General features: G+C 38.3%; 1 protein-coding gene across 1 annotated transcript in view; it reads right to left on the bottom strand.

Moving 5' to 3' along the window:
- Window positions 1–3,616: 3,616 nt before the first annotated feature.
- LOC124718768 (AF4/FMR2 family member lilli) overlaps window positions 3,617–15,370 on the bottom strand; it is a 651,060-nt gene continuing 639,306 nt past the window's right edge. The window contains exon 8 of the mRNA XM_047244381.1: window positions 3,617–4,452. Within this exon, the coding sequence (XP_047100337.1) occupies window positions 4,357–4,452 (96 nt within the window). The 3' untranslated portion in view covers window positions 3,617–4,356. The remainder of the gene's footprint in view (window positions 4,453–15,370) is intronic.

A 15,370-nucleotide genomic window follows, 5' to 3' on the forward strand; every position in this document is an offset into this window, starting at 1 on the left:
CAGAAATGTTCTGCATAAGATATAAAACTCATTTTGGTAGTTACAGCAAAGTGTGCAACTTATAGAACATATCAAAATTTGAGAGCTATGTTCTTTTTATGCGTGTCCAAGATTGGCCTTTAGGGTCCTAGTCAACAGAATGCAAATTATGAAGTTAAGATTCTGGCAGATGAAAATTCTGCCCACATTCAATCCTACCCTCAGAGCTCAGCTACACCACATGAGTTACAGTATTTCAACATCGGCAGACAATGATCGAAAGACTTACGGTTGGGGATAAGGGTCGTGCAGATGCGGATCTCTTACCTGTGCAGACCCCTGCTCGTACCCACTGTCAGAAAATACTGTGAAGTTTCAGCAACACCATATGACAGAGTGCCAGGGAGGGGGCTTGGAAACACATTTTATTCCTGAAACATCCCTTAGGCTGCATTTCAGTCATTTATGCCAGTGTGGTTTTTTTTTCCCTTTTGTCAAAGCACTTCTTTGCAATTAGCAAGAGTGCGTCCTGTCGACAGGGATTGTGTAGAGGCAGTGGCACATTGCGAATTGCTGTCAGGCTGTGAAATGCAGTCACACTGGGCTCTTGGAAGAGTGCAGGCACTGAACATGAGAATCTGGCATTCAGGTACCATCCCATGAATAACTAAAAAAATAATGGTGAATCTGTACATGACTTTATAAACCTATCTTCAGTACAAAAAAATAAAAAAAAAATCTTATAACAGTGATTTTTTTGGGCTCTGTGACCCTGTGTTGAGGTGTTTCCAAATCAGTGCAGCTTCACTTCTGTAAATATGAAATAGTTTATCCAGTTGAAGTGAGCAGTTCTGATGAAAACAAACAAGATATGCGTGTCTCACATTCACTGTTGACAGAGCAAAGCAGCATAGTACACTTAACTGGGTACACTATGCAGTTGTGTGTCTTAGTGGACAGTGCATGAAGGTATGGTGAGTGTTTTAACATGCAAAATTCTGTTTGTTTAATTGCTTTTACCATATAAATGATTTAAAACTGTAACAACAAAATCAATAAGATTACGACACAACTGAAAATTGTGTGATGGGGTCACAGAACCCAAAAAGTCCTTGTTTTTGTGATGACAGCAATTCTTTTACTTGCATACTTTAGTGTGTGTCAGTGACAAGTAGGTGACAGTGGATAACATTAAACAGTAAAGCCCTCAAATACACCACTCATGTGTGAGAGATTTTGTTTTCTATCCTATATAATGTTGATAACATTACTGAATGGCACAATAAATCACAAAATTTATTGAAATGCACCAGTGACAGGGCAAGTCTCAGTACACCCTACAGTTTGCTGATGAATTATGAGACAGTGAATTTGAAGATTACTGCTGCCATTTTGAATTTGCAGTTATGAGAATAAGTCCTTTTCAGAACGTACTCAAACCATGTTTGCTTCACAGATGGAGTGGAGCCCTGTGATAGAATGCAATTCTAGTGTATGAGCATATAATAGGTAATCTATAGAATGCAGAAAGTAACAAATAGAAAAATGTTCTGAACTGTTAAGTAAAAAATATGTTTGGATAGCAACGGCAGTTATGCAGTAGTAGTGAGAAACAGGCCACAGAGCTTGAAAGTAACTGTGAAAATGTAGCTGAGGGTCTCTTGATTGTCAGCAAAATTATGAAAAAATAAACTTATCTGTATCTTTGACACAACTTTAAGCCTAGTGAAAGCACTGTTGGTCCTGTAAGTGTAAAGCTACAAACACTTCTAATGATTATTGCTCGACTTCTATTTAGGGCATAAACACTGAAAAAGAAAAAATCATAAGACCCCTGCCCCCACTTCAAAAATAAAATAAAATAAAATAAAAAAGGAGAACTGCTTATAGGGGCAGAGAGAGAGAGAGAGAGAGAGAGAGAGAGAGAGAGAGAGAGAGAGAGAGATATGGAAAGAAAAAAACCTGTCATTTTAAGATGAAATAATTTCAACACATCTCAGACCAGAAAGTCTGATTTATGAATCAAAGTCGTTTATCATTTCCGGAACTGTGTTAAATGTGGCACAACAGAGTACTAACTAAAGTAAATTATGTTTGAGACCATTTGAAATGACATTGTCCACCACTAACTGTGTGTAATGGCTAGTGAATATATCTCCTCCTCTTAACATCACTTCATAATTATGCGGTTTGCATTTCATAACTTGCATATAATATTCTTTACGTGCAAATGTATGATCTTTCTAAACCTTGAAATGTGATGATTCTGAGACCAGACCTTTTGTATTAACTGGATATTAGATCAGAAAATTGTGTGGATATCTTTAACATAACTTTCCTAAATGTGGAAATGACCTCGTGGACATAAAAACTAGGATTGTAATGATATGTGTCAAAACAACCTATTAGAAGATCTCAAAATGATAAGTCTTTTGAAATGTACATTATCTCAGGTACATGAAACAATTCAAGGAACTACATATTTTTTTCCATTAAAAGTGACTGCCAGCTCCCAGTGAGGACATGTTGTGTCACAGATAATGTTTGCGCCATAGCTCTCTCAAAATGCTCAGACCAAACATTTAAAGTATCTGGTGTGCTTTGATATGTTATAGATGCTCCCATTTATAAAGAATGTATGTTTGAAGGTCTCTTAGCACAACTCAGAATTCCCACCTTTGCATTACATTTCAAGACAGTTGAAAAGAATCACAGTAATTATGTGCCTGTAGGAGAATTGCTACAAAAATTAAATACGGCATTACCGACAAGATGATGCAGAGTGGATAGTTTGCAAAATTTGTTAATGTCTACACATCAAAAAATTACATATGTTCTACTATCTTACTGTTGGACTCTACCATCAAAAATATTCTTGGTTATTTGCATTCACAAGACCTGAATTCAAATTTCTCCTTTTCAGTTGCTACACTACCCACATATTAACATTTTATTTCACGATGTTGGATTGTATTGGTGCATTTTATGAAGAGAATACATATTCTCCACTTAGCCCTCATGGAATAAGGCCACTTGTGATACACAAAATCTCTGGGAGTCACCACTGAATCTCACTGGTTACTCCTTGTACAGAAGTTACTATATATCTCACATAATAGTATTTAGTGTATAACAGCTTTTAGAATCTGTGATACTACTGGATTATTTTCATTCAAATACTGCAGAAACAATGAAATATCTGTAGTCTACATCAGTGCATTTTACTTCTGATAGCCCAGTTTAACATTAAATAGGGCAGAAAGTCAGATAGTGGGGAAAGACATCAAGACAAATGTCAACACAGTCATCTGGGGTAGAATTTGAAGTTAGCAGTGGTCACTGAGAGAATAAAATCTCTTCTGTTTGGTTTCCCTTCCATCTAATGGGTCTTTGTTTTATGAAGAACATGTTCTTACTTTTCCAATTTTCCAACCATGTTTGACTTTTATTTCAGTTATACTGACCCTGTGATTCAGTATTGTGCTAAACATCCTTTCTTGTCATTATGCTACCGATATATTCTCAATGTTTCAGAGCAGAGGTGAGGTGAGGTGAGAGATGGGAGGGGAGAGGTGTACAGAGAGAGAGAGAGAGAGAGAGAGAGAGAGAGAGAGAGAGAGAGAGAGAGGGGGGGGGTAAAGATATAGTGTTATCTCCCACAGAGTTGCATAAGGCCTGCAGGCAACACTAGTGTTTGGTACAGAATGTTAGAATTCATAGTTCAATGGAAAATCCTTTAAACACAATGTGAGAATGCCTGATATAGTCATTATGGTCAAAAGAAATATCTTCTCAAAAATTATGTTACACAAATCCATAAAAGTTGCACAATTTGTCACTGATGCAGTATTAGACCTTGGTGTATATGTGGGTTATCTCCTGGACTGAAGCGTAACTGTTAAGGGTGACGAGTCTGTCGCATGTTCTCGAGAAGTGAAACGAGCCACTGAAAATCTGATGTACATCGCACTGGAAGTGTATAAAGTTTTAATGGCATTTATCCTCTGCACATGATAATCTGCGAGTTATTTGGTGAATTATTGGAATGTCCCACAAGTGTCGAGTTTATCTTTAGCAAAAGTAGAACCCCCTGTCATGTGACACGGGGTCAAAGGCTTCTCAGAAAGACTTACGGTACACTTAGTTACTGTACTGTGTCTGCCTGCCCTGTAAACTATGAACTCTCCTCGTAACTCTCCGCGTTAAAGAACGTGCCACTGTCGAGGCATAGTGACCTCTGCCACGTAACTGGACGAAGCACCCGAGATACGTCTTCTGACCGGTGGAGAGCTCACGGGGTGCAGAAGTAAGCCCTCTTCAGGTCCGGTGGACAGACCAGCTGTGGAATCGGCGGTGCGCGTAACGTGTTGCGAGCAGCTAGCGCGATGCCTCGGTCGAGGTGCACGGCCCCTGGTAGGCGGACTGCACGTGGCTGCTGCTGGCACTGGATGAACCAGAGTTGTACAGCGCCTCCTGTGGGTGAACAGTGCATCCCGGAATGAGTCAAGTGCCCCACAGTGATGGTCTGATAGCACCAGAAGCAGTCATACACTAAACAAAACACCATCTGCAAAATTCCTTGGGATTGAAATATTAGATTACATTTACTTTCATTCCAATTGATCCATAGTGAGGAAGTCCTCCAGGATGTAGTACATGTCAGAAAAACAATAGTACATGATAAATATTTACAACTGAAACAAATAAGCTAATGTACCTGCCACAGCTCCCAAGTGGAATGATCGTAATTTTTTTTAATGAACTCTATATGAAAGAATCATTTTACAAAGATTCATTAACTAAGATCACATTAATGCACTGAAGTTAAAATTAAAAAAGTTAGTATCCCTTGTTCCCTAAACAGGCCTCTGCAGGATGTTCTTGAGTTCACACCACATATAACATATTGCACCGTTTTTGTGCCTGGAAAACTTTAGCTTGGCTTGATGAATTACCCCAAAAAATAATCCCATATGACATTATGGAATGAAAATAAGCATAGTATGCCAGCTTTCTCATTTTTTATATCCCATATATCAGACACAATTCACATTTCAAACAGAGGTTTGTTAAGACGTTTCAGCAGGTCTGTGGTCTGCTCCTCCCAGTTGAATTTATTATCAAGCTGTAATCCCAAGAATTTAAGACTGTCCACTACTTCTATTTGCTTGTCATCGTATGTTAGGCATATAATCGTGGGACACTCCTTACAAGTTCTTAACTGCATGCAGTGTGTGTGGTTTTTTTTTTTTTTTTTTTTTTTTTTCCAAAGTTTAGTGACAAAGCATTGGCTAGGAATCAGTGATTAATGTCCACAAATATTTTACTAGCCGATCTTTCTAAGACTACACTTGATTTGCTATTTATTGCAATGTTTATATCATTGGCAGACAAAACAAACTTGGCATCTGGTAATGTTACTGATGAAAGGACATTGATATACACAAGAAACAGTAAGGGCCCTAAGATGGAACCTCGTGGGACTCCACATGTAATTAGTTCCCAGTTGGATGATGCCTGATAGCTTAATACATGTCTCTTTCCAAATATTACCCTTTGTTTCCTACTAGAGATATAAGATTTTACCATTTTGCAGCATTTCCTGTTACACCATAATATTCTAATTTACTTAAAAGGATATTGTGTTTTACGCAGTCAAATGCCTTCGACAGATCACAAAATATACCAATTTTTTGTCTAATGAATTAAGTACATTTTCACTATAAGTGTAGATAGATTTCTCAATATCAGAACCCTTTAGAAATTCGAACTGCAACTTTGACAGTATGTCATTTGTGATAAGATGGTTATAAAGCCGATTGTACATTACCTTTTCTAAAATTTTTGAGAATGCTGGCAAAAGTGAAACTGGATGGAAATTTGATGCTATTTCTTTATCGCCCTTCTTAAACAGTGGCTTAACTTCAGCATATTTCAACCATTCTGGTTACACAGATGGCTTAATATGTTACTTAACTCAGAATCATATTCTTTCATTAACTTTGTTGATGTTTCATCATACCCACTAGATGTTTTTGATTTTAAAGATTTTATGATGGGCATTATGTCTGCTGGGGTAGTGAGGGTCAAATTCATATTATGGAAGTTACTTGAAATGTCTGGTTTGAGGTATTCCATTGCAGCATCTACAGAACCTGACAACTCCATCTTGTCAGTAACAGTTATAAAATGTTTGTTAAGAAGTTCTTCAACACTATACACATCTGTCACCAATGTATCATTTACTCTTAATGCTATTTGTCCCTCTTCATGTCTGGTTCTACTGGTCTCCTCCTTCACTATATCTCATATTGTCTTTATTTTGTTATCTGATATGACTATCTTTTCCTTGTAATATATTTGCTTTGATGTCCGTATTACAGTCTTTAATATTTTGCAATATTTCTTGTAATGTGCTATAGCATCAACATCGAAACTATTTCGGATTGGCAGATACAGTTTTCTTTTTGTTTTACAAGATACCCATATTCCTTGAGTAATCCATGGCTTCTTTGTAGACTTTGCTCTAATCTTGGTAAGTTTTGGGGGAAACAGTGTTCGAATAAGGTTAGCACTTTATTAGCAAAAGTGTTATATTTTTTTGTTCATGCCATGAGCACTGTAAACATCAGTCCAGTGAATGTCTCTGAGGAGTGTCCTAAAATAATCAATTTTTGGCTTATTGATTACCCTTTTGAGCTCAGATTTAACAGATTTTATATCCTGTTCAGTATTAACATTTAACAGAAGGACCTACATGCCATGATCTGAGAGGCCATCGGCTATTGGTTTTGTAATATTTTGTTCATTGGACTTTCCTATAAAGATATTATCAATGGCAGTTTGTGAACAATTGGCTACCGTAGTGGGGAACTGTACAGTGGGACTTAAGTTGAATAATGGTGTTACTAACTCAAATAAGTTCTTATTGGGAGAGTCTTCAAGGAAATCTACATTGAAGTCACCAGCTACCACTATTTCTTTGCTTTTGGTTGTTAAATGGGCCAGTACAACTTCAAGGTGCTTTATGAACAGATTACAGTTACCTGCAGGTGCTCGATATACACTTAATATTATGAAGGATTTTTTGTGAAATTCTACTTCTGTTGCACATGCTTCCATATGCTGTTCTAGGCAAAATTTATGAATGTCTATGGTCTTAAATTTATGACAGTTCCTGATGAATGTGGCAATTCCTCCTTTCTCCATTTCTGATCTACAAAAGTGAGATGCTAACCTAAACCCTGTAACACTTAAAAGCTCTATACCAGTGGTCACATGATATTCAGAGAGGCTGATTGTCAGCTGGGTTTGAGGACTCTATGCAGATAATTAATTCATTAATTTTATTTCTCAGTCCTCGAATATTTTGATGCAATAAAGATAGCTTGAAATTACAATGAAATGAACACCCTTAGCTGCTTACAGGCATTTACATACGTCAACGGGGACAGATGAAAATGTGTGCCCGGACCGGGACTCGAACCTGGGATATCCTGCTTACATGGCAGACGCTCTATCCATCTGAGCCACCGAGGACACAGAGGATAACGCGACTGCAGGGATTTATCTCTGGCGCACCTCCTGTGAAACCCACATTCTCAACGTATTGTCCCGCACTACATTTGTAGTGCCCCCACCCATTATACTCATTACTCGCGGCGCGTTGCTGGTTCCCGTAAGAGTTCGGGCACTTTTTGTGCATTCGCACAGAAGAAGAAGATGGTCAAGTGGCCGGTGAGCGTTAACTATATATTTATTAAGATGGTATCTGTTCTTTCGGGCATGTCCGAAAGAACAGACACCATCTTAGTAAATGTATAAAGATAGCTGACATTTCACATTGACTGAGTTAAAATTGGGTAGTGTTTAAGTTTCTGCTGCTTGTTAAAAATTCTTAAAATTCTTAACCAGCAGCTGTTTATGCTGATGTAATAAGCTAGAATTATGTTTTTTTATTTCTTTCTCAAACTGAAAGTTTGTCTCAATCTGAACTGCTCTTAAAACTTGGTTTCTTTCTCCCTACCATAAAAAAGGGTCTTTTCTGAACCCTATAACCACAGGTATTTTATCACTCATGACAGTGCCTCCCTTCTTTAACTTTCCTGCTATTTTCGCAGCCAGTTTACCCTTCCCTTTCCTGTTGAGGTGAAGTCCATGCCTAGTATAACCTGACCTATTGAGAGAAGCACCAGGAACCACACCAATGTGTGACCCTGCACTCGACATAAGCAGCCGTTCCAACTCAAAATTAACTCTCTTGACAGAAGAGTTCAAATTAGGTCGGTCATGACATCCAAGAACAAATACAAACTCAACACTAGTATGCTTCGATGCTGATGCAATCTTTGCCAGGTCACACTCTATACTGTACCCAAGATCTCTGTCAATACTATTACCTGGCCCACCCACTATAACCACAGCGTCTTCCTTAGTGAAACCGTTGCAAAGTGATTCTAAATCCTCTGTCACCTGCTCCAGACCAGCACTAGGTTTAAAAAGAATTGTGAACTGGTATTCTGATCCTATTTCATCTTGCAAAAGTTGGCCAACACCTCTTCTATGGGAACTACCTAACAACATCACTTTCTTTCCCATTACTGATTTCCCTACATTCTTACTTTCCAATTTGCTGCTGAAAGTTTGTTGTGCCCTGTCTACACCTGCAACTGCTTGAGGCTCACCAGCTTCTAGCCGAAGCAACAGGTCAAACCTATTTTTCAAATTCACTGTGAAACTGTCGGACAATTCCTCCTGTTGCCTGTTGCCACTTCCCACCTCTCTTGACCCTTCTCTCTCCTTAACCCGTCAAGAATTCCCCTGGCCTTGTCTAACTCAGCCTGAAGGGTGGTCATTTTCCCCTCCTGTTCTAGTATATTCGTATCTCTACTACGTATCTTACAAAACCACTGATGAGTCTCATTTACTTCCCCTGGCCTTGTAACACTAACCAAAACGACCTTGCTGTGCTGGTACTGTGAACGGCTGAAAGCAAGGGGGAAACTACAGCCGTAATTTTTCCCGAGGGCATGCAGCTTTACTGTGTGGTTAAATGATAATTATGATGATGATGGCGTCCTATTGGGTAAAATATTCCGGAGGTAAGGTAGTCGCCCATTTGGATCTCTGGGTGGGGACTACTCAGGAGGATGTCATTATCAGGAGAAACAAAATGCGTTCTACAGATTGGAGCATGGAATGTTGGATCCCTTAATCGGGCAGGTAGGTTAGAAAATTTAGAAATGAAAATGGATAGGTTAAAGTTGGATATAGTGAGAGTTAGTGAAGTTTTGTAGCAGGAGGACCAGGACATCTAGTCAGGTGAATGCAGGGTTATAAATTCAAAATCAAATAGGGGTAATCCAGGAGTAGGTTTAGTAATTCATAAAAATATACAAACACAGATAAGCTTTTATGAACAACATAGTCAACACTTTATTATAGCCAAGATAGACACAAAGCCCACGCCTACCGCAGTAGTAGAAGTTTATATGCCAACTAGCTCTGCAGATGATGAGATTGAATAAATGTATGATGTGATTGAAGAAATTATTCAGATAGTTAAGGGAAACAAAAATTTAATAGTCATATATGACTGGCATTCGATAGGAAAAGGAAGAGAAGGGAAAGTAGTAGGTGAATATGGACTGGGGGTATGGAATGAAAGAGGAAGCCACCAGGTAGAATTTTACACAGAGCATAACTTAATCATAGCTAACACTTGGTTCAAAAATCATGAAAGAAGGTTGCGTATGTGGAAGAGACCTGGAGGCACTGGAAGGTTTCAGACAGATTATACAGAGTGAGTCAGGAGGAAGGGTACGTGTTTTGACGGGTTATAGCATTACTGATTCTGAACAAAAATCTTGACGTGGAGACATGCTCTATTCTGAATGGTTTCCAAGGTAGAACACTTTTAATGTACATTTCTATTTATTTTCTGTCTTATTCATTGTTTACAACATATCACAGTAATATAGAGGAAGTTGAGACAAACATTTTGATACAGACGCTTGTGGTCTATAAAGTCGGAAAACTGCCTCAAACTGGCCTACAAAAAGTATCTAAGCTACAGCGCATGTGTGTCGTGCAAGATTTTCAATATTCCCATGAGCTCTTGATGCAACCTGTTAATCCTAGACAAAAAATAAATAGGACCTTTTTCTGTAGCAAATTTAATTTAGTTTAATTGTGTACTAAGACACGTTTTTCGTTGGAGTGTGCAGCTTTTGAGTTATTAAAAAAAGTTTACAACAGTGATATTAAACGTGTTCTATCTCAGAAACCATTTGCAATGGGGCATATGTCCATATGAATTTTTTCGTTCAGCATCACTAATAATATAGTGTCCCAAAGCATGTACCTTTCCACCTGACTCATCCTGTATAATGGCAAGACAGAGATTTAGGAACCAGGTTTTAAATTGTGAGACATTTCCAGTGGCAAATGTGGTCTCTGGCCACAATCTATTGGTTATGAACTGTAGATTAAAATTGAAGAAATTGCAAAAGGTAGTAAATTAAGGAGATGAGCTGTGGATGAACTGAAAGAGCCAGAGGTTGTGGAGTGTTCCAGAGGGAGCATTAAGGAATGATTGAGAAGGATAGTGGAAAGGAAGGCAGCAGAAGATAAAGAATGTAAAAAGATGAGGGCAGGTAGAAATCCTTGGATAACACAAAATATACTGCATTTAATTGATGAAAGGAGAGAATATAAAAATACCATAAATGAAGCAGACAAAAGGGAGTACAAGCTTCTAAAAAATGAGACTGATAGGAAGTGCAAAAGGGGTAATCAGGAATGGCTAGAGGACAAATGTAAGGATTTAGAAGCATATTTCAATAAGTGAAAGATACGAGTAGATACTGCTGACAGCAAAATTAAAGAGACTTCTGGAGAATAGAGAAGCAGTTTTATGAATATCAAGAGCTCAAATGAAAAACCATTCCTAAGCAAAGAAGAGAAAGCTAAAACATGGAGGGAGCAGATAGATGGTCTATACAAGCGAGATGAACTTGTAGGCAATATTACAGAAATGGAGGAGGACAGAGATGAAGATGGTATGGGAGATAGGATTCTCAAAGAATAATTCGAGAGAGCACTGGAAGGCGTAAGTCAAAACAAGGCCCTGGGAGAAGGCGACATTCTGTCAGAACTACTGATAGCCTTGTGGGAGCCAGCCATGACAAAAATCTTCCATTTGCTGAGCGTGGTGTATGAGACAGGTGAAATACCCTCAGACTACAAGAAGAATTTGTTGTTGTTGTTGTTGTTGTTGTTGTTGTTGTTGTTGTTGTTGTAATAGTCTTCAGTCTGAAGACTGGTTTGATGCAGCTCTCCAAGCTATTCCATCCTGTGCAAGACTTTTAATGTTTTCCTGTGATGTCTCAGAATGTGTCCTGCCAACTGATCCCTTCTTATAGTCAGGTTGTGGCACAATTTTTTTTTCTCCACAATTCTGTTCAGTACATCCTCATTAGTTACATCATCTACCCACCTAATCTTCACCATTCTTCTGTAGCACCTCATTTCAAAAGCTTCTATTCTCTTCTTGGTTAAACTGTTTATCATCCATGTTTCTCTTCCATACAAATATTTTCAGAAGAGACTTCCTGAAACTTAAACATATACTCGATGTTAACAAATTTCTCTTCTTCAGAAATATTTTCTCACCATTGCCAGTCTACATTTTATATCCTCTCTACTTCGACCTTCATCAGTTATTTTGCTCCCCAAGTAGCAAACCTCCTTTACTACTTTAAGTGTATCATTTCCCAATCTAATTCCCTCAGCATCACATGATTTAATTTTACTCCATTCCATTATCCTTGTTTGGCTTTTGTTAATGTTCATCTTATATCTTCCTTTCAAGACACTTTGCATTCCATTCAACTGCTCTTCCAAGTCATTTGCTGTCTCTGACAGAATTACAATGTCATCGGCAACCCTCAAAGTTTTTATTTCTTCTCCATGGATTTTAATACCTACTCCAAATTTTTCTTTTGTTTCCTTTACTGCTTGCTCAATATACAGATTGAATAATATTGGGGATAGGCTACAACCCTGTCTCACTTCCTTCTCAACCGCTGCTTCCCTCTCATGCCCCTCTACTCTTGTAACTGCCATATGGTTTCTATACAAATTGTAAATAGCCTTTCACTCCCTCTGTTTTACCCCTGCCACCTTCAGAATTTGAAAGAGAGTATTCCAGTCGACATTGTCAAAAACTTTATCTGTCTACAAATGCTAGAAATGTAGGTTTGCCTTTCCTTACCCCATCTTCTAAGGTAAGGCGTAGTGTCTGTATTACTTCGCATGTTCCTGCATTTCTCTGGAATCCAAACATTTTCCCCAAGGTTGGCTTCTACCGGTTTTTCCATTCTCTCATAAATCATGTATGGAAGCGTTTTGCAGCCATGACTTGTCAAATTGATAGTTGAGTAATTTCGCATCCGTCCCATACATCTTGCTCACCAAATGTCGGATTTTTGTCATGGCTGGCAGTTTCAAGGGTGTCAGTAGGTCCAACAGAATGTAGTCTACACCCATGGCCTTATTTTGACTTAGGTCCTTCAGTGCTCTGTCAAGTTCTTTACGCAGTACCGTATCTCCCATCTTCGTCTATGTCCTCGTCCATTTCCATAATATTGTTCTGAAGCACATCTCCCTTGCATAGACACTCTATATACTCACTGCACCTTTCTGTATTCCCTTCTTTGCTTAGGACTAGTTTTCCATATGATCTCTTGATATTCATACTACTGCTTCTCATTTCTCTAAAGGGCTCTTAATTTTCCAGGAGGCATTATCTCTCTTTCCCCAGGTGATACATGCTTCTAAATCCTTACTTTTGTCCTCTAGCCATTCCTGCACTTCCTGTCAGTCTCATTTTTTAGGTGTTTGTATTCCCTCTGGCCTGCTCATTTACTGCATTTCCATATTTTCAGTTTTCATCAATTAAATTCAGTATCTCTCGTGTTACCCAAGTATTTCTACTAGCCCTCATTTTTTTACCTACTTGATCATCTGTTGCTTTCATTATTCATCTCTGAAAGCTATCCTTTCTTCTTCTACTGTCTTCCCTTCCCCTGTTCCTCTCAATCTTCCCGCATGCTCCCTCTGAAACTCTCTACAACCTCTGGCTCTTTGAATTTATCCAGGTCCCATCTCTTTGAATTCCCACCTTTTTGCAATTTCTTCGGGTTTAACCTACAGTTCATAACCACTAAATTGGGATCAGAGTCAATATCTGCCCCTGGAAAAGCCTTACAATTTATAATCTGGTTCCGAAAACTCTCTTACCATTATATAGTCAATCTGAAACCTTCAGGTACCTCCAAGTCTCTCTCACATAAACAACCAACTTTCATGATTCTTAAACCAAGTGTTATCAATGATTAAATTATACTGTGTACAAAATTCTACAAGGCAGATTCGTCTTTCATTCCTTTACCCCAGTCCCTATTCACTAATATTTCCTTCTCTTCCTTTTCCTACTATTGAATTCCAGTCCCATATGACTGTTAAATTTCTGTCTCCCTTAGCTATCTGAAGAATAATTTCTTTTATCTCATCATACATTTCTTCAATCTCTTCATGAGCTAGTTGGCATATAAACTTATACTACTGTGGTGGGTGTGGGCTTTGTGTCTCTCTTAGCCACAATAATGCATTCAGTATGTTGTTCAGAGTAGCTTATCTGCATTCCTGTTGTTTTTTTTATTATTAATTACTAAACCTACTCCTGCATTACCCCTATTTGATTTTGTATTTATAACCATGTATTCATTTGACCAGAAGTCCTGTTCATCATGCCACAGAACTTCACTGACTCTCACTGTATTTAACTTTGGCCAATCCATTTCAGTTTATAAATTCTCTAACCTACCTGCCTGATTAAGGGATCTGAAATTCCATGCTCCAATCTGTAGAATGCATTTTGTTTCTCCTGATGATTACATCCTCCTGAGTAGTGCCCCCCCCCCCCCCCCCCACCCTCGCCCAGAGATTTGAATGGGAGACTCAAGAGATTATTATTATTATTATTATGAGCTTCCACTGTTAGTTTCTCTGTGAGAATCCACATGGAGTCCACAAATAGTGATCATGTTAAACCCAGATCTCATTCTGTTTGTCCACAAGACACAGAAAGCAGTAGCTACTTGTGTCCAGGTTGATGCCATGTTCCTTGACTACCACAAGGCACTCGATATAATTCTGCACTGCTGCCTAATGAACAAAATATAGGTATAGGATTATCAAACCAGCAATGTGATTGGAATGAAGACTTCCTAGCAAACAGAACACAGCATGTCATTCTTAATGGAGACAAATCTTCACACATGAAACAAACTTAGGGTAGGAAAGAGGAACCTTGTAGTTTTAGAGAAACCAATTCATCTTGGTGATGGTAGCCACAAAATAAAAAATCCTGGTCCTCCAGACTGGGGGTTGCTGACGGGTTACCACCGTATCACAGAAAATTCGGTAACAGTAAACAGACTATTCGGAATTCCATTATACAAAATGGATGAAAAGTGGGAGATGAGGGTATATGATTTGGAACATGGAATATTCATAGTTTATATAAGAAAATGTCTCAGTCTAGTGAAGGAGATGGAAAGATATAGGATGGCTTTAGCATCTTTATGAGAAGTTTGTTGGGTTTATAGTGGTACCTTAGAGTTCGAAAAAGATTCAATCTTTTATGGAAGCTGTGATTCAGGACACAAATTAGGTATGGGATTTTGTGGGAGTAAAGCTCTAGTTCCTAATGTCTCTAGGTTTTCATCAGTGACCCCTAGAATAGCAATGTTTGTAACAGACGTGAAGAGGTGTAAAATTTGTTGTAAACTGTTGTGTGCGCACAAAGAATGCACACCCCTAGCGAAAGACGAATTTTAAGTGGAATTCAAGATAATGAGGGATGCTATTCTGAATAGCAACTGTAGAGTCCTACTTGATGATATGAATGTTAAAATGGTAAGAGGAGACATATTCATGTCAACAACTGTAAGATACAGTTTACATGAACCCAGCAAAGGCAAAGACATGAGGTTCATCACATTTGTAATATCGAAAGTGACTTTCATCAGTGGCAAGAATTTCTGATGGAAGGATGTACACAAAGAAACATGGGTGTTACCAGATGGTACAACAGCCAGATAGATCACATTGTAATTGGTGCCAAAACAAATAACTTCTTAATGAATCTAAAGACAGCACAGCTTGCAGAGTATGGGAATGACCACTTCCTAGTAAAAAACTGGCTGCAAGTACAACTGAGCCCAAAATGAGAGATAGGAGTAATTTTAAGAAAATAGTACACTACCACATTGATAGGCTCAAAGATATAACAAAAAAAATTTGAACTCCATCTCAGCAATGATTT

Source organism: Schistocerca piceifrons, chromosome 10 (assembly GCF_021461385.2).
Source record: "Schistocerca piceifrons isolate TAMUIC-IGC-003096 chromosome 10, iqSchPice1.1, whole genome shotgun sequence".
NCBI lineage: Eukaryota > Metazoa > Arthropoda > Insecta > Orthoptera > Acrididae > Schistocerca > Schistocerca piceifrons.